The sequence below is a fragment of the Asparagus officinalis genome, chromosome 9 (genome assembly GCF_001876935.1).
Source record: "Asparagus officinalis chromosome 9, Aspof.V1, whole genome shotgun sequence".
Lineage (NCBI taxonomy): Eukaryota > Viridiplantae > Streptophyta > Magnoliopsida > Asparagales > Asparagaceae > Asparagus > Asparagus officinalis.
The window spans coordinates 3,549,925-3,569,420 of record NC_033802.1 but is presented as its reverse complement, the minus strand read 5'-3'; the positions used below and the strand labels follow the sequence as shown (position 1 = coordinate 3,569,420).

Below are 19,496 nucleotides of genomic sequence, written 5' to 3'. Positions count from 1 at the left end.
CCCAGAATCCGATCGGTCCTCCTCTCCGTCCAAACCCTAACTAGGGTTTCGACCCCAGAAACCCTAACCCTAACCAAATTCGAGCTGAGGGATGGAGAATTGGGGGAGCGATGTCGAGCTCCTAGGGCTGAACCGCTTCGGATCGCGACACGTCGCTCGCGAGATCACCCGCAGCGAAAACCCGTCTGCCTGGGCACGGCGAGAACGATGGTGATCGGTTCTCGAACATCCTCCTTCTTACTGCAGTGGATCGCCGTCAGCTACCTCTACAAGCACGATCACGCCGGCGTCAGGGATTACCTCTGCAATCGTATGTACACTCTCCCCCTCTCCGGCCTCGAGAATTACTTGTTCCAGATCTGTTACATGCTCGTCCACAAGCCTTCGCCGTCGCTGGACAAGTTCGTGATCGATACGTGCTCGAAATCGCTGAGGATCGCGCTGAAAGTGCACTGGTTCTTGATGGCGGAGCTCGAGGATTCCGAGGATAATGAGGGGATTAGTAGGATCCAGGAGAAGTGCCAGATTGCCGCTACTCTGATGGGGGACTGGGCCCCGCTGTTGAGGGCTGGTTTCGGGCAGCAGGGGACCCTTCCTGCGAGCCCGAAGGGGGTTCCCATGCTTAATAGGATACTCTCATCGAAGCAGAAGTTGCTGTCTTTGGCTTCCTCTCCGGCGCACTCGTCGCCCGTTGATGAGAGGTTGTCGAACTCGGAGGAGAATAAGCTTTTGAAGAAGCTGATACCGGGCCCGAAGGTTCGGGATGCGTTGTCGTTTAGGAAGAGTGTGGAGAAGGAAGAGGAGAGTGATAAAGATGGGTTTTTCAAGAAGCTTTTGAGGGATAGTAAGGATAAGGAAGAGGATGACGGGGATAAAAATGGTTTCTTTAAGAGGCTCATTAGAGATAGTAAGGAGAAGGATGAGGAGGATGGTGATAAAGACGGGTTCTTTAAGCGGCTTCGTAGGGATAGCAAGGATGAGGATGATCAGGAGTTGGGTTCGAGCTCGGATGGGTTTTTAAAGAGACTGTTTCGTGATAAAGAGGAGAAGTTGGGAGAAGAATATGAGAAGGATAAGGAAGGGTTTTTTAAGAAGATTTTCAAGGATAAGATGAATGAGGAGGAAGGTAGAGGAAGTAGGAGCTTTGACGAAGACGATAAAGAAAGTTTCTTCCGCCGCAAGTTTTTTAAAGATAAGAATGAGGAGAGGAAAGATGGTGGGCAGGAGAGGGTTGAGGAGCATAAGAGTAATGGGAGCCTTGATGAAGATGAGAAGGAGAGTTTATTGCGTAGAAGATTTAAAGATAAAAATGATGAAAAGAAAGATGGTGGGCATGATAGAACTAATGAGGAAGAAAATAAGGGAGGTAGGAGGAGAATAGAGGACGATGATAAGGATGGTTTCTTCCGCAGGCTTTTCAAGGACAAGAATGATGATAAAAAGGTTATTGGGAATGATAGGAATGAGAAGGAAAAGTGTAATGGCAGCGCTGATGATGCCGACAAGGAAGGGTTCTTCCGTCGGATTTTTAAGGACAAACATGATCAAGATAGGAAAGATGAAGAGCATAGTAAGTGTAATGGAAGTTGTGAAGAAGAGGAAACCCCAGAATTTTTGTCTTTTCGTAGGTTGTTTAGAGTCCATCCTGAAGATGGAAAGACTGCTGGAGTGCATAGTAATCCTGGCAGTCCACTTGATAGCAGTCCAGGAACAGAAAATTTCTTCCGGAGATTGTTTCGTGATCGAGATCGATCTATAGAAGATTCAGAACTCTTTGGTTCAAAGAAAAAGGAGGTAACGCATCTGCCGTATTCAACCGATTTCCTAAGTTTATGTTTGCTTTTATCATAGTGTATTTTATATACAATGACTAAAATAGAATGAAGTTGCTGCAACTTCCAGATTCTTGATTAGTTTTGGACTTACCTTACCTTGTTGCATTCTCATTCTGAGCATGTGGCACAACTAATTGTTTTTCAGAGGCTTCATTGTACATGTTGACTGTGTCAGGTCAAAAATTCACATACACAAGAAAAAATATATGTAGAACTACTATATCTTTGCAATTTTTTGGGTGTTTGGCATGGGTTTTTTTGTGTGTTGGGGGGGGGGGGGGGGAGGCTTGAATGCCTTTATGACCTCTTTTTTGTTATTTTAAGAAAAATTCTAGCATAAATAAGTAAGGAATGGACCATATAAGTATATAACTGAAGACTGTCATGGAAATTTTTTAGTTTGACATTCTATTGCTACATTGTTGCCACAAGTCCCATATTCTTGAGTGGATATTGGGCTTCAGCAATTTAGTTTAATGGCATTGACTCTTAAGTGTTGCAAACTTCTTGAGTAGAAATTTGTACTGTTGATGCTATGGTGGCTGCTGTACTATGGGATAAGTCCGGGATGCAGATATGAGAGTAAGTAGAAAGGGGTGTCATCCACGTGCCGCTGTTGCCATGCAAGATCGGGCAGATGGAGACAAGTACATCAGTCTGAGGGATTAGGTCAAAACAGATGATTCTGCCTTGGGTAAAGGAAGAAACATACCTGTGATTGTCGGAAATCACTAGTGCTCTGTTGTCCTCTGTTTCCTTCTATAATAGGGATATCTCTTCTACTTGTCTTGACTGGAATATGGACTTGGTAACTACTGGTCAAGCTAGAGAATATATTATGCAAGCTTGTTGTACCATTTTGAATGGGAGTCATGAGCGGACTGTTGGGCCTTGAGTAAGGAAAACATGTGAGTCATAATCATATCATCAATAATAGCATTAACAAAGAAAAGGAAAAATATATAAAGAAGCGGTTTCCAAAACTGACAATTCTAAACAAGCAGTTACAAAGATGCAGAATCAGAAATTAATAGACTTTCTGTTGTGACATTATGTATACATATTTTGACTTCATGCCTGCAAACATCTTTCACCTCAAGTTTTACCAGGCTACTCGACTTATATTCAATTTTCGTTATTAACCTGGAAGCTAGGTAGCACGGATAGGGGTGCGGACACAGACACAGACACGGCTATGGGCAGCGGACACGGTAAATTTTGTAAGATGTAGGATATGGGGACACGGTATGTATACACACACATTAGGTCAAATATTGAATTAAAATACCTATAATATCTATATGTTTCTTTCTATTCTGTATAACAATTAAGAATCAAGCTAAATCAAACTGAAAATAAGGTTTGACAACAAAGGCTGAGTTTTGATCACATGGGATAATACAATGTGTATTTTTCAAATATTTAAGTAATAGGTTTAGTTTTCGGGTTAAAAAACCGGTTCGTTTTGAACCCAATATTACCAAAGAAACTAGTTTAGGGTATAAGTAATAAAGAAACCGGCTTTTGCTTTGAACCACACAGGTCTATGCCGTGTCCGTGTCCGACACGTGTCGGACACGGACACGACATAGACCTATGTGGTTCAAAGCAAAACCCGATCGTGTCGGACACGGACGCGGCATAGACCCGTGTGGTTCAAAGCAAAACCCGATTTCTTTATTACTTATACCCTAAACTAGTTTCTTTGGTAATATTGGGTTCAAAACGAATGTAGTCCGACACGTGTCGGACGCGGCATCCAAAATGCCGTGTCCGAGTAACCTAGCCCGGAAGAGGTTAAATTTTGCAGAGGAACTACAAGAGCAGCTATTTAGGTTCACCTACTCATGCCATTATTATGCTTTGCTAGAACAGGCTAATTTTGCAGATGAACTCTGACAGCAGTTATTTAGATACTCTATTCTTTCTGTTTGTTCTTTTTTTTTTAATTTAAAAGTATAGAATACACTCTATTCTCCCGTTTGTATCAAGAAAAACTAGTTACTGTTCACATAACCAACTAACGAGACGTATTGAGATTGATTTTAGTATTGTTATGCCCTAAAACTTACTCCAATCTTTAGAATCTTTAAATGATGCATTGAGTATTTTGCAATTGGAAACATGGAGTGATAGAGATAACCATGGTTGGTGAATGTTGGGAGTATATGAAATAAATTTCCAAAATCATATAGACGATAAAATCATTCTGTTGAGTTTTTGAGAGTTCTTTTAACTGTTTCTTCATGTCTACATTGTTAATGGGAGGGTTGAATCAAATCTAGGTCTATTTTCCATGGCATAATTCTGAACAATTTTGTACATTTTTTTGTCATGTGGCCTTCTTGTGTGGTGGTTTCCATATTCTGTCATGATCAAGTACGGGTCTTGCAATTTTCTTGTATATAGTAGTAGCAAGCATAAAAAATGTTTTAATCTTTATTAATTCTAATTCATTTGTTACTTTATGAATAGCAGTTGCGTCCTGGTACACCAAGACAACAAAACGAAAAAGCATATACAAAGCCACCTTTGCCTAATAATATGATTGCACAAATTCGCAAGTCAACGTATCATGCATCGTTGGAGTTTGTTCAGTCATTGTGTGATACATCATACGGCTTGGTGGATATTTTTCCTGTTCAAGATCGCAAAGTTGCTCTTCGTGAGGTTGCTCTTTGTCCTTTCAGTCAGCTTTAAGTAAAATCTGTTTTGATCTAATAATGTGTCTACTAAATTTGTCATTTTTCTTCAACCAGTCACTTATGGAGATAAATTCACTCCTTGCTGATGCTCAAAAATGTGGAGGTATTCTCTTAAATCTTCTGTATGCTTGCATATTGAATCTTATAGCTATCTACAGGTATGGTACTTGCATATACAATTTAATAACTGTTTAAAAGTAATAATAGCTGCTGTCGCATCTTGGTGCTCTGAAGTTGCCGAACTAGGGGAAATGAGAAGAACTAAGACAAATTATCTTATGTGCTGTGTTTTGCATTTGTTCAGATATTTTCTGGAAAAAATTGTTTGATTGACGGAAAGGAATTTCTTCTTTCCAACAAATACGTTGGTGTTTGGAGGTACATTTTGTCTAATAAATTACTTATTCATGAGTGTGCCTAAGCACATCACATTGTTTGAACGGGAGCTTGGATATATAAGCAAGATCCTTTAGTATGATGGGTCCACTAAATTTGATATGCAAGTATGTTGATGTTGCCTAGATCATTCTTGTAGCAGATGCATGCTATCAGCCTGGTACTGTCACAATCTTCAAACTTGAGTTGCCGGATACATTACATGCAGTTTCTTCAAATATGAGCACTTTACTCTAAAACTCCCTTCATTTTCTTAAAAACTTTTTACTTAAGAACAGTAGGTACAAAAAATTACGAAAGGCTAACAAGGATGTGTTACAAGGAGCTGGGTAAATTCTCTACATTGCCCCTACCTCCTCAACTCCACGCTTTGTATTAGGATAGGCTCAATATGTTGTTCCATGATATTTTTGCCTTTTTTGAAGAGGGTAATTTAAAAACTATTGATTGCATTGATTCTTCTAATCTTTTATTCGTTTTTGGTTATTTGCTTAGGAGTGTGTTTTCCTATGGGAAAAGGAATGTATCGGGTAGTTCATATACCGGAAGACGAAGCTGTCCTTCTGAATTCTAGAGAGAAGGCACCGTACCTGATATGTCTTGAAGTATTGAAGTGTGAATCACCCAGGTATATTGAATGCTTATGATGTGCTTTAAATGGCTTCATTTCCTTTGATGATTGTTAGAATAGCTGGTTTTCTATTTATTGTTGTTGATTCTGCTATGTGTTGTGGTTTTTTTATTTCAAAGCTATATGAGTTGATGAATAAACTCAATCGATTTTTGTTTAAAGCTGGCGCTGATGTAGGCCTTTTTTCATTGTCTTCTTATTCAGTAATACAAAGGCATCATCTGATTCTCAAAAACTCTCAAAGGGAGGCATTCCTCTAGCAAATGGAGATGCACAATTGCCAAAGCCTCCTCCATGGGCTTATCCTCTATGGAACCAACTTGACATAAACCGTATTGAGACAGATAGAATGTTGAGATCCACTTCTCAGGCTATTGATCGAGCAATGGCTCAACTATGGGAGGCCAAAGTAAAATTTGTTAATGTTAGTTTATCTGTTGGGAATCGGTCCCTTGACTGCCCAAAATGCAACGAAGATTCTGAGTCCAGAAGTACCTTCCATACTTCCTCAGATTCACCGCTAGTTCCTAATGACCTGCTCTCCCCAGAAGATGGGCGTGCTCAAGTTAATGTTCTAAGAAACCATGACGATCATGATGTTGAGTGGGTGACTGTTAGTTTATCAGCTGTACCTGGCGTTAAAATGGAAGATGTAGATGACCAAGAACCTCCTCGTCGCAAGGATCATCGTCGCGTCCCAAGCACAATTGCCATGGAGGAAGTAAAGGTGGGCCTATCAATGACAGTAATTTTTATACAAATTGCAATTTCTTCTGGCAGTAAAATTTACTACTAAAGTATTTGAACAATAGCTTTTTGTTTTTGTTTTGGTTATCCAGAATCAGTGGTTTCCAAGTCTTTCTGTTTGTTTAATCAAGCTACTTTTTCTGCATATCTAGTGTTTTCCACATTGATAAACAGCAAACTATGCGCTTTAGATACTTAGTTCACACGTGAAACTGAAAACTATTGATGCTGTCTCAGCTTTGCTACAAATTTTCCTTGGCCAAATATCCATGCTGCACCGAAAGCACTTACCTTGAGATTTCTATACAGGGCTCTTTTCTCTCAGTAGTGGTTCATGTAGACAGTTTTCCATTATTTAGGCCATTTGGTTGTTTTTTTTATTGTTTTGTTTTTTTTTTTTTTGGGGGGGGGGGGGTGTTATAGCTTTTCTTGTAAGTGGAATGAGAATTTGAACTTTACCATATCATCTTGTGTGCTTTCATCTACTCCTTGTTTTAGCTTTTGTTCGCTTACAGGTTCATTCTGATAGAGAGATTATGAGTTAGTTGTAGTGAGTTTATTGTGTAAGGGCGACTCGAGTGTTAGTAGGGCGAGTCGAGCGGCTCGTCCTTTGTTTTGTTGGCGGTAAGGCGGCTAGGTCTTTTTTTATTGAAGACGACCGAAAGGTTGGAGTGCCTAGGACTTGATGAGAGCGCCTAGGCCTTTTTTTAGAAGACGACCGAAAGGTTGGAGTGCCTAGGACTTAATGAGGGCGCCTAGGACTTTTTCGCAAGTGTCAACCCGGATGTTGGGTGCCTAGATCTTAATTAGCCTTTGATCGGAGTTTCTCGTTGGTGTGCTGCCGTGCTGGAGATGATGCACTCGGAGATAACTATTTGGTTTCAGCATGTTACATTTGCTCTCTCACATCCATATTTTCATTGTCTTCGATCAAAATTTTAAATTTATTTCCCTGTAGGCTGCTGCAGCGAAAGGACAGGCACCACCTGGACTTCCTTTGAAAGGAGCGCGGCAGAATTCACCCGATGAACAACCAAAGGTGAAGTGTTTTTTTCCTGCATCTTTTATGACTGTCTGCTGAAGGAAGTTCATAACAGTTAAAAGTGTCATCATTCATATCAGGTACCAAATGGTGGAATTCTTAAACCCACTGATGCCTTATCTGGTGAACTTTGGGAGTTAAAGAAAGAAAGAATACGCAGCTCATCAGCATATGGAAAATTACTCGGTTGGGACTTGCGTTCTGTAAGTAAAATATGTTGTTCTCTCTGGTCAAAATCAATATTAACCGGAACTAGCTGATTTACGGTTATCGGCACTGTCTTGGTGGTGATGATTCCTATTAGTAATTTTTTCTTCAAATTAATGATTGGGCTATGTGGAGTTGTTGACAAACTTCTAGCTTCAGAAGTCATGACAAAAAGCCTATGTTGCTTATGTTCGGGTACGGGTACGGATACCTATATGGGTACGGGTATGGGATACGGTAAATTTGTAAAAGGTTGGGTGTGGGGACATGACAATATAAATATTTATGTACACATATATTATATATTGAAATTAATAATTTATTTGAGAACAAGGATGAGAATTAAAATTCTTATCACATTTTTACATTTCTTTTATTATGTGGATTATAAATTGGAAAATCACTAGTTTTTGAACTAGACACCCATACGCCCCTTCAAAATCATAATTCGAAACCTGACTTATGTTCAACAATGTTCAAGAAGTGGATGTGAAGCTTTGGATATATGTCCAGAAAATGATTAAAACAGTCAGGATGTTTGTTTTATTGGCATACCGTAGGTAGACTGTCATGTTGGTACAAAAGCTCTCTCTCAATTAGACAGTATGTTCCCTTGGAAAGAAAACTTTTCATCGATAGTCAATCAGTGTCTGCGATAGCCAAAGCTAATTTGGTATTCAGGTAGTTTCAGCTGAAACACTCGGCTTTTGGCACCATTTTGTCTGAAACCATTGCCAGGTCCTAGTGGAGACCTAATCTGACAGAACTACTGAAAATCTTGCATGGATTATGCTGCACATACCTTTCAGATGTAGGCATTAATTCTGAATCTCTTTCTTGTTTATTGGTGGAAATTCTTGAGTTCCTTTTGTATGTAGAGTCACGTGGATCCGTGAAATCAGTTATTTTGTGTATTCTCTATTGTCTTTGGAAAAGACTTAACTTTTCAAAAAAATTCATTTGTTGTTCGAATTTTGTAATTAGTGCGAACTTTTGAATTTAGATTTAGATCTTTTTCACCAAATCGTTTTTTTCATAAATTATTTACTGCATATTGTTTTTTGTTGCCCATCAAGGCACTGTGATTTTTTAACTATCTTTAATTTGTAATGAAATTGTGATTCATCTTTTATTTAATATGATAATTGCATGTGATAGTGCTCAGTGTTTTCAAAGGCGCGCGCCTCATTGCGCCTTATGCGCCTTACGATGCGGGGCGGTGGCGAAGCGCCCCACATCTGATGCAGCAGCGCCTTTTGCGCCTCGCGTACATCTGTACTTTGTGTAGGATGCATGTAGTACATTTCTTCATATAGTTTTGTTTGTTAACATTTTAATCGAGTCTTTATACTTGATATTCCATATCCCAAAAAGAAAAATAAATCCAATAGGCTTTTTTAATAACCTTCAATTGAGGACCATTACTAATCCTTAGTTTGGATATGTCTTGATTTAACATTTGATTTGAAAATTTATGAAATTTGCTACTATGTTGGGTGTTAGCATTAGAAATTAAGGCAATATATTGTAAGTTTGTAGCAAGATATTATTTATCATGATATTTTTCATGTAAATTCTAAAAACATGTTCTTTCGCGCTTGATTACATATATTGAAATATTATGTGTGTGGTGTGCGCCTCGCATCACTCAGGCGCGCGCATAGCGTTACGCCTTGCGCATGTGCGCGTAAAGATGTTTTGCGCGCCGTATTGCGCCTCGCGCATTGAAAACACTGATAGTGCTACAGTTATGGTATCTGCCATTTCCTATCTGTAACCTGGGCCTCTTTAGAGCTTATATGTCTCTGTTCATCCTCATTAAACTGCAGACAGTTCTGCATATATTGTGTATTAACTCTACTATGTTTCTGCTTTAAATAATTATTTTCATAGTACTTTGGAGATGTATGAAATATTCCCAAAACCCAACACGGGACAATGAAAAATCCGGACTTGTAGTGTCTTTCATATTGATTTGTTGGCGTTGTAAGTACATTGTTCAATTTAACTGAATTGTCAAATCCACCTTCGTTAGATCTTTGAGACTTGTGTTTAAACAAAGTGCATTTTCTTTTGGGGCGTGTTGTATGGTTATTTTAAAATAAATTTACGTCATGCTACTTCATGCACCTTTTTTAAACTGAAAATTCTACAAGGAAGGTAGTGATAATAGGAACTCATTTGGTTGATGAACGTAAGAACAGTCGCCTGAATGTTGGTTGAAGTATTAATAAGTTAAGGATATCTAGTGCAACTTGAGGTAGTTAATGTTCTGAAGGATGATGACCTTAACATATAATTATAGTCTGGACCCAGAAGAAATGTTCACTAGATCTTCATTCTATGCTGTTGTAGAATTAGTGATAACTGAGTTTTTTTACAGTGGTTGATTTGTTTTTAGTGAACATCTGAGGTTTTCCCCCCAGTAGTTGCATGCCTTGTTTTTTCTTCATTATGATTGATAATGTTGACAGATTGCTTTGAGTTGGTACTAGATATGCCATGACAATATTAATTTTGGGCTAGTTGAGTGATTGTTACCTAGTGCATAGTGAAATATGTCGATGACAACAGCAATGGAAGCATGCAAGTTGTTACTTGTTTGACATATTAGTTTACAGTGTAATACCTTGGTGCCATCTTCCTTAGTACAAATTTGTTGGTATCGTTTATATTTGACAGTGAATGTCTAGATGGTAGGTGTGATTCTTGCAAATTATTATCTGTTTCGTGCTAAAAGCTGTATCTTTTACACAAATATTTAAGCTTAAACGTTAATGGATAACACCCCATTCATGAATCTGTCTCACCTCATGTGATGAGTCTTCTGTTAGATTATTTCCTATGGCTGCTACTGTCCAAGAGAAGTCATATTGTATGATTTGTATGTAAATCCAAAGACTGGATCTAACCTCACTATTGTATGTTGATAGAGACTTCTAACTGATAAAATTTACCTTTCAAAAAGTCCAAACAGTGTCTACCATATGCTTTTACGTCTCGTAACATGTGTAATGTTGTATCAAATATTTATGTCATAGTCACTCTCAATTGAATGTTTATTTAGTGAAGCTCCTTAGGCATGTTATTTACCCGCAGTTCATTGTCAAGAGTGGTGATGATTGTCGACAAGAGCATCTAGCTGTACAACTGGTTGCTCAATTCTATGGTAAGGATCTATCTGTCTTCCTTGTTTTAGTTATCCATATTATTTATTGTATTCCTACTTTCGTGCTTCTTCCTCATTGACAATCCTTTTCTATGGTCAGCTATTTTCCCCCGACTTGTAACTACTATTTCTATTTTGCAAAAAAAATTCTCAGATATATATCAAGAAGCTGGTCTCCCCCTTTGGTTGCGTCCTTATGAGATTCTTGTCACTTCTTCTTATACCGCCCTTATTGAAACCATACCTGACACGGTGATTTTCATTCCTTTGCTATCCTGAGCAAAATTCTTATCCCCTTAGCTTGCATTGACTTATCGTTTCTTTTTTTTTTCCAGGCCTCAATCCATGCTATAAAGAGCAGGTTTCCTAATATCTCAAGTTTGCGTGATTACTTTATATCCAAATATGAAGAAAACTCCCCAAGTTTTAAGCTTGCCCAGGTAATGTTCTCATAGGTCTACAAGAGTTGGTGTGGCATTATTCAGCATTTACAAATTGATATTCTTCTTCATTGATACGTCGTTTCTTGCAGTTTATTTGTGTTTTACATGTCGGTACTGCTCTCAGTTTTTGGAACATAACTTGCATTGCGTGTAATATAGTTATTGAATCCTAATATTATAAGCTTAAGACTTTTACTGGATCAGGAAGTTGCTTCGATTATGATTCTCATATATGCGAAACTTAGCGATGAGCCGATGAGACATTTAGATCTGATACAGAGGAAGGTGCTATGCCTTTTCATAGCCTTGCATGCGGTATTTTAGTCATTTCTCCTCTAGCAATAAGCTGTGAAGGGGACTGCAACTCCACTTCACAAAGTACACAAGGATAGTGAGAGAAGATATTTTTTATTGTAGTGAGACTGGGTTTGGGTTTATTTTGCCCGGTCTATTTGATTTGGCTCAAGAGGACAAAGTGCAAATGCATTTCAGGGTGGCAGGACAAATTAGAAGCGCACTTGAGGCACCTCCCACCCACCTTAGTTTTGCCTTTTCTATGAATTTATTTTGTTGTTTATTTGTATAACAACATAACGTGCACTACTAACCTCTTTAAGTCACTGCAGAGAAATTTTGTCGAGAGCATGGCTGGATATTCCATCTTATGCTACCTTCTACAGGTATGACAACCTGGTCACATCCTTCATTATTTGAACTCTACTGTTGGCGATATGAACAGTTCATATACCATCGTGATTATATTGGTCGTAGAAGGTCTCACTAGTATATTCTTTATTTTACATTTTCTTGCTGCCCCACTTCTCCTCTTCCCCTAACCAAAGAGAAAAAGGAAACAACCACCATTCCTCTTTCTCAATTTATTTCAAGTTTATTCTCATCATCGCTTTGAATTTCATTACATATGTGCATTCAATTTTATTAATGTCAAGACATGCTCTTTCATAAGCATCACAAATAGTCATTCTTTTTCTCAAACTATTAGCAACTCTGTTTTGTTCGTTGATGCTCAAAATATGACGTCAAAACATTTTTATTGTTTGATATTTCATCATGGTGAGGTCCTTAAGCTTACCCAGCGAGTTGATTGTTCTTTCACTATTACCATTTGTAGATAGCAAGCACCCTCTAGACCAAATTATGCATTGTTGCTAGTATGATGCTTTGCCATCAATAATAAGTGTAACTTTCAATGATATATTTTAAGTGATTTCACATCTTTCGTGAGTTATCAGTTGTCCTAGTGACGTGAATTATATAGCTGTTGTGACTAATTAGCAGGAAACTATCTTAAAAAGTTGAAACATGGTTTTCCTTGTTTTATTACTAAGAAACTCATAATTTATTTTGAAAAACAATGAAGTCACATATGAAGAAGGAATGGTAAATAACATTGTCATGTTTTAATTTTAATTCTTATGATATAGCATGTCTTTCATTGTTTTATGGCTGGATATATCTGTAACATTTAGTAAAATTTACATTTTAAGCGAATAAGATGATTAATTCATTACTCCAAGTTTCACTTCTTGAAATTTTGAAGCATGTTAGAATCTGAACCCTATACTGGAGCCTTTGCCTCCTTATCAAGCATAGGTGGTGATAAGCAAAATCTGCAAGCGCACAGACTCATTGTAGCTATTAAGGTCGATCCCACAGGGAGTAGGGTTAATTACCAAATCTCACGTTATTCGACTAGCTAAACTAATGAGTAAATTAGAAGAGATTAAAATTAGGGTTAATTACCAAATCTCACGTTATTCGACTAGCTAAACTAATGAGTAAATTAGAAGAGATTAAAATCAAAAGAAATAAAATAAATAGCTAATTTTCGACTAGCTAAACTAATGAGTAAATTAGAAGAGATTAAAATCAAAAGAAATAAAATAAATAGCTAATTAGGTAGAATTCAATATAATGAAGAGTCAGGATTGGGTTATCACCACAACTTCGATGCTCAATGATGAATTATTTCAGTTCTCGGTGATGGTTTAAACTAAAAAGGGTGAATTAGCCTAAATTAATCTAAAGCCCCTTTCAAGGTCTAAAGATCGTGCCTAATTAATCTCAATTAACCTATTTTCATGGAATCAAGATTAAATTAAACTCATTAAGCTTCATGCTAATCCAATTCAAATCTCCAAGGAATCTAGCCTACTTTCGTGGTTCGAGCTCCCTGCTTAATTTCTAGAGATCCGGTATTAATCTTCACCTTTCAGTCCTTCAATTAATTATTTATGATTGCTAATACGGTGATCAAGCGAATCAACAAAATTAAAACACTAGAAATCAAATTTAAAGATTTAAACTTTCACCAAGAACCTATATCAATTCATCATTAATCACCAAAAAGTTGGGTTCTTTCACAATCCTAGACAAGAAATCTACTCACACATGATTGGGATAAGAGAATACATCAAATAATTATGCAAATCAATACATGATTGGGATAAGAGAATACATCAAATAATTATGCAAATCAATCATAAGAAGAAATAAATCAAAGAGAGGAAAGAATTAACCCGTCTTTCAATTGAAATCTCCAAAATTAAAACTTGCAATCCAATCTTATACAAGAAATTAATGTCTTTCTTCAATACTTGAACTCCAAAAAAATTGCTAATTGACGGCTAAGAGAACATAACAAAAGATATCCAAACCCTAAGCCAAAATATCTATTTATATGTCCCTAAAAAAATCTGAAAAAAGATAAGATCCGCGCCATGGGTGTGGCGCGCACCACACCAGGGTGTGGTGGAATCTGTTTTTGCTGATTTTGTGCTTGTTTGTTTAGTTTTCGGTATTTCGGCTATAACTTTTGCGTCCGATCTCGGAATGAGGTGATTCAAGTTACATTGGAAACCTGTTGAAGAGATCTACAACTTTTATCTTTTGAGTTTTTCTGAATTCAAATTGTATCATGGTCGAAATTCCAGTTCTTCATACTCGTGCATCCATTTTCTTCATGAACCATGCATTCGAAATCTGGTTGTTGCTTCAAACTCTTGTTCAACTTCCAATGATCATTAAATCTTTCAATCTTGAGCTAATACCTACATATAAGAACACAAACCACAGCAGTATCCTCGATCTAAACACGAAATATGCATTAAACACTCGTAAATCGTACATGAAACACACTAAGATAATGCATATTTTACGTGTTTATCAACTCCCCCAAGCTTAGACTTTTGCTTGTCCTCAAGCAAATAAACAATAAAAATTAAGAGGAGTGAAAGCCAAATAGAGTAGGGATCACCCCCTCATCAATCCTTTAACCAATATCAAACATATCACAAAACAAATACGTTTCATCGGGACTTAACAAATTAGTTTCCAAAACTCTCAACAAAATCACATTTTTAAATTTATTTACGATCACAACCGTCACAAGTCAAGGATATCCATCCTATCCAATTCTCAAGTTAAAGTAGGAAAAAGAAATTCATGTAACTAGCTTCAATCCCCAAGTACTAAAATTGAGACCTTCAGGTAGTTAAATTGCTAGACCTCACTTTAGGATAAGTGGACTCTCAATCTCTCATGTGTTTAAGGATGAGATTGCATCGCTCAAAATTCTTCCGAATGGATGTATTCAATCCATGAGCTTGCATTTCATCTCAATTCTCCACCACTTCGAAAACTAATGCATGCAACAAAATCATGAGGTCTTTTATTTGGTTGTAATGGGGCTAGGGTCAAAAGGGTAGGATGGATATTTGGGATTGGTTGAAAGCCTATCACTAGTGGAGCTATGATTGCAAAAGATTAGATCTCAAAGTAAGATCAATGACATCTACACAAACTCCATCATCTATTAAAGAACTTCTTCCAACTACTCCTTTTAGTATGTCGTAATGAATTATTTCGACACCTGCAATTACATTCACCATAAAGAGGACATTTTATTCTCTCCTTTTTTTGAATGAATTATGAAAAGGAAGCAAACACCTACTTTCACAACCCGAAGCTTACACCACATTACTCACATAACCCATTATATCATAAAATGTGCTCCACTAGCTTAGGCAATGGGTAAGGAATAAAATCAGGTTTTGAAAATTACATGTGTGTTAAATTAATAAAAATTAGGCTCATAAGCTCAAGGGGGCTAATCAAAGGGAACAATAGTGCATGGTAGGCTATTTGGCTAATGTGGACTATAAACAAAAATGTGCCTCAATCACCTTTTATGCATACAAAAGTTATATGTAGCCTTGAAGAGATTCAATGCAAGTTCTAGTATCCTACACCATTGGAGAATATCACACAAGCAAAGAAAATAATGATTGGATATGCAATGCATCCAATTTCAGGCTCAAAATCTCACGGGTTTTATTTGTCTACCAAATTTAATTCCCCTCTTGTCTCAATAGAGTAATGGTTATGACGCTAGCCACATAAATGCTAAATCCTATAAGTCTGGTTCTCCCATATTGTTAACTTGTAATCAAAAGCCTTTGAGAATCAGTTGAAAGATGGTTTAAGAAGTTGTCAAGTCCCGACTAATGAGCATCTATCTAGTTCAATGATCGATAAAGGTTAATGATTCATGTCATCATCAGAAGATCATTTCCCTATTTTGTTTTTGTTTTTTTTTGTTTTTTGTTTTTTGTTTTTAGAGAAGAAACAAAGCAAAAGAAAAACTAAAATAAAAGAAAAATATGCAATTATAGACAGGCAACCAATGAATGAATAACCCACACCCCCAAGCTTAAGATCTATATTGTCCTCAATGTAATAAGATAGAAATCAGTGCAAGGGTGCAGAGGACATACCAACTCACTGGTCAGAAGGGGGCGGCGCGAAGACATCCTGTCGGAGCTGCCGCTCGTGAAAAGACTGCATCATGTAGTGTATAGAGTACAGTAGTTATCCTTGACGATGTTGCTCTTGCTCGATGGCACCTACACGGTTAGTAAGGGAGGCAAGAGAAATATGGATAGCTGATAATTCCGCTAACCAATCAGGGTGATGGAAAGAGTTAGTTTCCCTGGTAGGCTCAGCCTGAATAGGGATCGGGGGTACCGTGTCAGTATCCTCAGCTGGTACAACCTCATGACCATCACAATTCACAAAATAAGATGTGAGGTAGGACCAATTAGCGTGAACATGGATGGTCGTGCGATCAGGATCAGGGAGTGAGAAAAGATAATTGTCCTGAAAACATAACCATAACCTATTGTCATTATTACTAATCAATTTCATATGTAGACAAACATCGAGGTTAATGGACGTATTAGGGCTTAATGGATGAAGACCTTTTACAAGCTCCCCTAAACCCATCCCATAGGCTAAAGTGGTAATCAAGCCACCTAACACAATTTTTCCACTTGTTGCTCTCGCTGCACGACACATATGATGAATCATAAAAGCTCCTGTGTCAACCTTATGTCCCTCAACTATAGCACATAAAAGGTAGAGCTCTCTCTGACACATGACTCCTTCACCCTCGCCTCGATCAAAAATGGTGAAAGCCATGAACCTCTGTAAATATCTAAAGCATGGGTTATAAACAACAGAGGCTCGTGACAAAGAGGGATCATAAGTTCTTTGAGTGGTAGAGCATGCGATTGAAGTCCAAAAAGGGGTTAAGTTAAAATTTTTAAGGACAATTCTAGCCCCACCCTCCGGAAAACCAAATATCTGATTTAATTGTGCTAATGTAAGTGTGTGAGACTGGTTAAATAGCCTGAAAGTGATTTTCCCTTCCTTTACGCCCTCACCATTAAATAAAACAGCATCAAGAGAGCTCAAAAATTCGAGAGTAATACGCTCGTATGTGGGATGTTTAGCCTCTACAAAATTTATCCAACCAACCTATCATAGGAGGTATGAAACATCATCTCACAACCCTAACTCACGCAAACAATTTTCATCCAAGTAGCGGGTACTCAGAATTCCCCGCTTAACCAGTGTATTATACCTAGATTGTTGTTGTGCTTTCATCCAAGTAGCGGGTACTCAGAATTCCCCGCTTAACCAGTGTATTATACCTAGATTGTTGTTGTGCATTGACAAATTCTATACTATGAGGGAATTCCCCGCTTAACCAGTGTATTATACCTAGATTGTTGTTGTGCATTGACAAATTCTATACTATGAGGGTTTTTAGGAGGGGGAGAGTTACTTTTGTATCGTCGCGCTGTAGAAGTTGAGGCTCCCTGACTAGTCCGTCTGCGCTTAGGTCCCATTTAGGCTATCGAAAGGGAATTGGCAGCAGGTGTCGACGAACGGCGTTGGGGAGATGAGCAGCGATGGAGAAGTGGGGCGGCGGTTCGCAGGTTGTGAGGGAAGGAGGCGTTGCGTTGATTGTGTGGCGACTTGGTGGTCGAAGTGGCTGTCGAAGAGGAGAGAGATGCAGTTTGTTAGGTCGAAGAGGAGAGAGATGCGGTTTGTTAGGTCGAAGAGGGGAGAGTGGTCGCGATGGTGGAGAGGTGGTGCGACTGGTTGCTGATCGGTGGTCGAAAAGGGAGTCAGGGTGGTGGCGGTTGGATCTGATCGCTGCTAGGTTGAAGAGGAGAGACGGTGGCGGTCTGATGGTCGAAGAGTGGAGGAGGCGGTTTCGTGGGTGCGCTGGGTCTGTGGCGAGAATGTGCTGTCTAAGAAGATTGTGTGAAGGAGGAGAACGGCGGGTCGTATCATGTGTTCGCGGACCAGCCGACTGTGGCGACGGAGGAGATTGTGTGAAGGAGGAGAATGGCGCGGATTGCCTGGAGAGCCGGTGATTTGGGGTTAGGTCAGAGAAATTGTAAGGAGGGCTGGGGTTTGGAACGAAAGAGAAAAGGAAATATTTTTCTTTTCTTTTTTTATTTGGGCCATGGGTGTGGCATATGGGTGTGGTGGCCTCTGAATTTTTTTTCCTGTGGACCTTAGGTGTGGTTTACACCACCCCTTGGTGTGGTAGGCTTTGAAATTTTTCTTTCTGTGGATCATAGGTGTGGTGTACACCACCCCCACCCCCGGGTGTGGTAGAGTCTGCCATCCTATTTTGACTTTTTTTTCTGTAGTTTTTTTATCATTTCTTAGTTAATGTCATGTCTTCCTTTCTTCACAACTGCATGATTAAAAATAGTATAAGTTAAATTTGTGCCGATCTAATTGCCTAAAAAATAAAATAAAATAAAAATAAAAATAAAAATAAAATAGAATGAAATAAAATAAGAGAAAATAAAAAATGAGAATGGATGGAAACTTAGGTTGCCTCCCAAGAAGCGCTCGTTTATGGTCATGAGCTCGACCACTTTTTCGCTCAATTCTCCAACAAAGGGGGATCTGAAAGGGTATACGTGACCCCTTTCTCGTTTTGTTCCCCTACAATGTAGTGCTTCAATCGTTGCCCATTCACCTTGAAAGATCCCGTTGTTTCACTCTAAACCTCAACAACTCCACTAGGAAAGACCTCGCGAATTTGAAACGGACCGGACCACCTAGACTTGAGCTTGCCCGGAAAAAGCTTCAAACGAGAGTTGAAAAGCAGCACCATATCTCCTTGATTAAACTCTCTTCGAAGGATATTCTTATCGTGCCATCGTTTAGTTTTTTCTTTATAAATATGAGCATTCTCATAGGAATCTAATCGTAGCTCATCTAGCTCATGAAGTTGAAGCTTTCTTTTCTCACCTGCTGTCTTCATATCGAAATTGAGCAACTTGATAGCCCAATACGTCTTATGCTCTAACTCAACTGAGAGATGACACGATTTGCCATACACCAACTTGAACGGTGTCATACCTATGGGTGTTTTGTAGGCAGTTCGATAGGCCCATAAAGCATCCGAGAGTTTCATAGATCAGTCCTTTCTCGAACGATTAACTGTTTTCTCCAAGATACTCTTAATTTCTCGATTCGAAACCTCCACTTGACCACTAGTTTGAGGATGGTATGGCGTGACGACCTTATGAGTGACCCCATATTATCTTAAGAGAGCTTCGAATTTTTTTCTATAAAGTGTGAACCGCCATCACTGATTACCGTCCGTGGCACCCCAAACCTTGAAAAAATGACGTTCTTGAATAGTTTTACAACCACTTTAGCATCGTTGGTGGGGGATGCTATCGCTTCTACCCACTTGGAGACGTAATCCACCGTCACTAAGATAAACTTGTTGTTACACGATGATGGAAACGCTCCCATGAAATCTATGTCCCACACGTCAAAGACCTCAATTTCCAAGATGGTGTGTGAAAAAAAAGCATCTCATGTCGCTTCGAAATGTTCCCGGTCCTCTGCCAATTATCACAAGATTTCACAAACTGATTTGCATCCCAGAAAAGACTCGGCCAATAGAAACCTGATTGTAG

General features: G+C 38.5%; 1 protein-coding gene across 1 annotated transcript in view; it reads left to right on the top strand.

Moving 5' to 3' along the window:
• LOC109824189 (phosphatidylinositol 4-kinase beta 1-like) overlaps positions 208–19,496 on the top strand; it is a 28,763-nt gene continuing 9,474 nt past the window's right edge. Inside the window, exons 1-11 of the mRNA XM_020390723.1 lie at positions 208–1,794; positions 4,311–4,505; positions 4,595–4,643; positions 5,432–5,564; positions 5,772–6,294; positions 7,273–7,353; positions 7,437–7,559; positions 10,663–10,732; positions 10,887–10,984; positions 11,068–11,172; positions 11,802–11,855. Coding sequence (XP_020246312.1) covers positions 208–1,794; positions 4,311–4,505; positions 4,595–4,643; positions 5,432–5,564; positions 5,772–6,294; positions 7,273–7,353; positions 7,437–7,559; positions 10,663–10,732; positions 10,887–10,984; positions 11,068–11,172; positions 11,802–11,855 — 3,018 coding nt within the window. The remainder of the gene's footprint in view (positions 1,795–4,310; positions 4,506–4,594; positions 4,644–5,431; positions 5,565–5,771; positions 6,295–7,272; positions 7,354–7,436; positions 7,560–10,662; positions 10,733–10,886; positions 10,985–11,067; positions 11,173–11,801; positions 11,856–19,496) is intronic.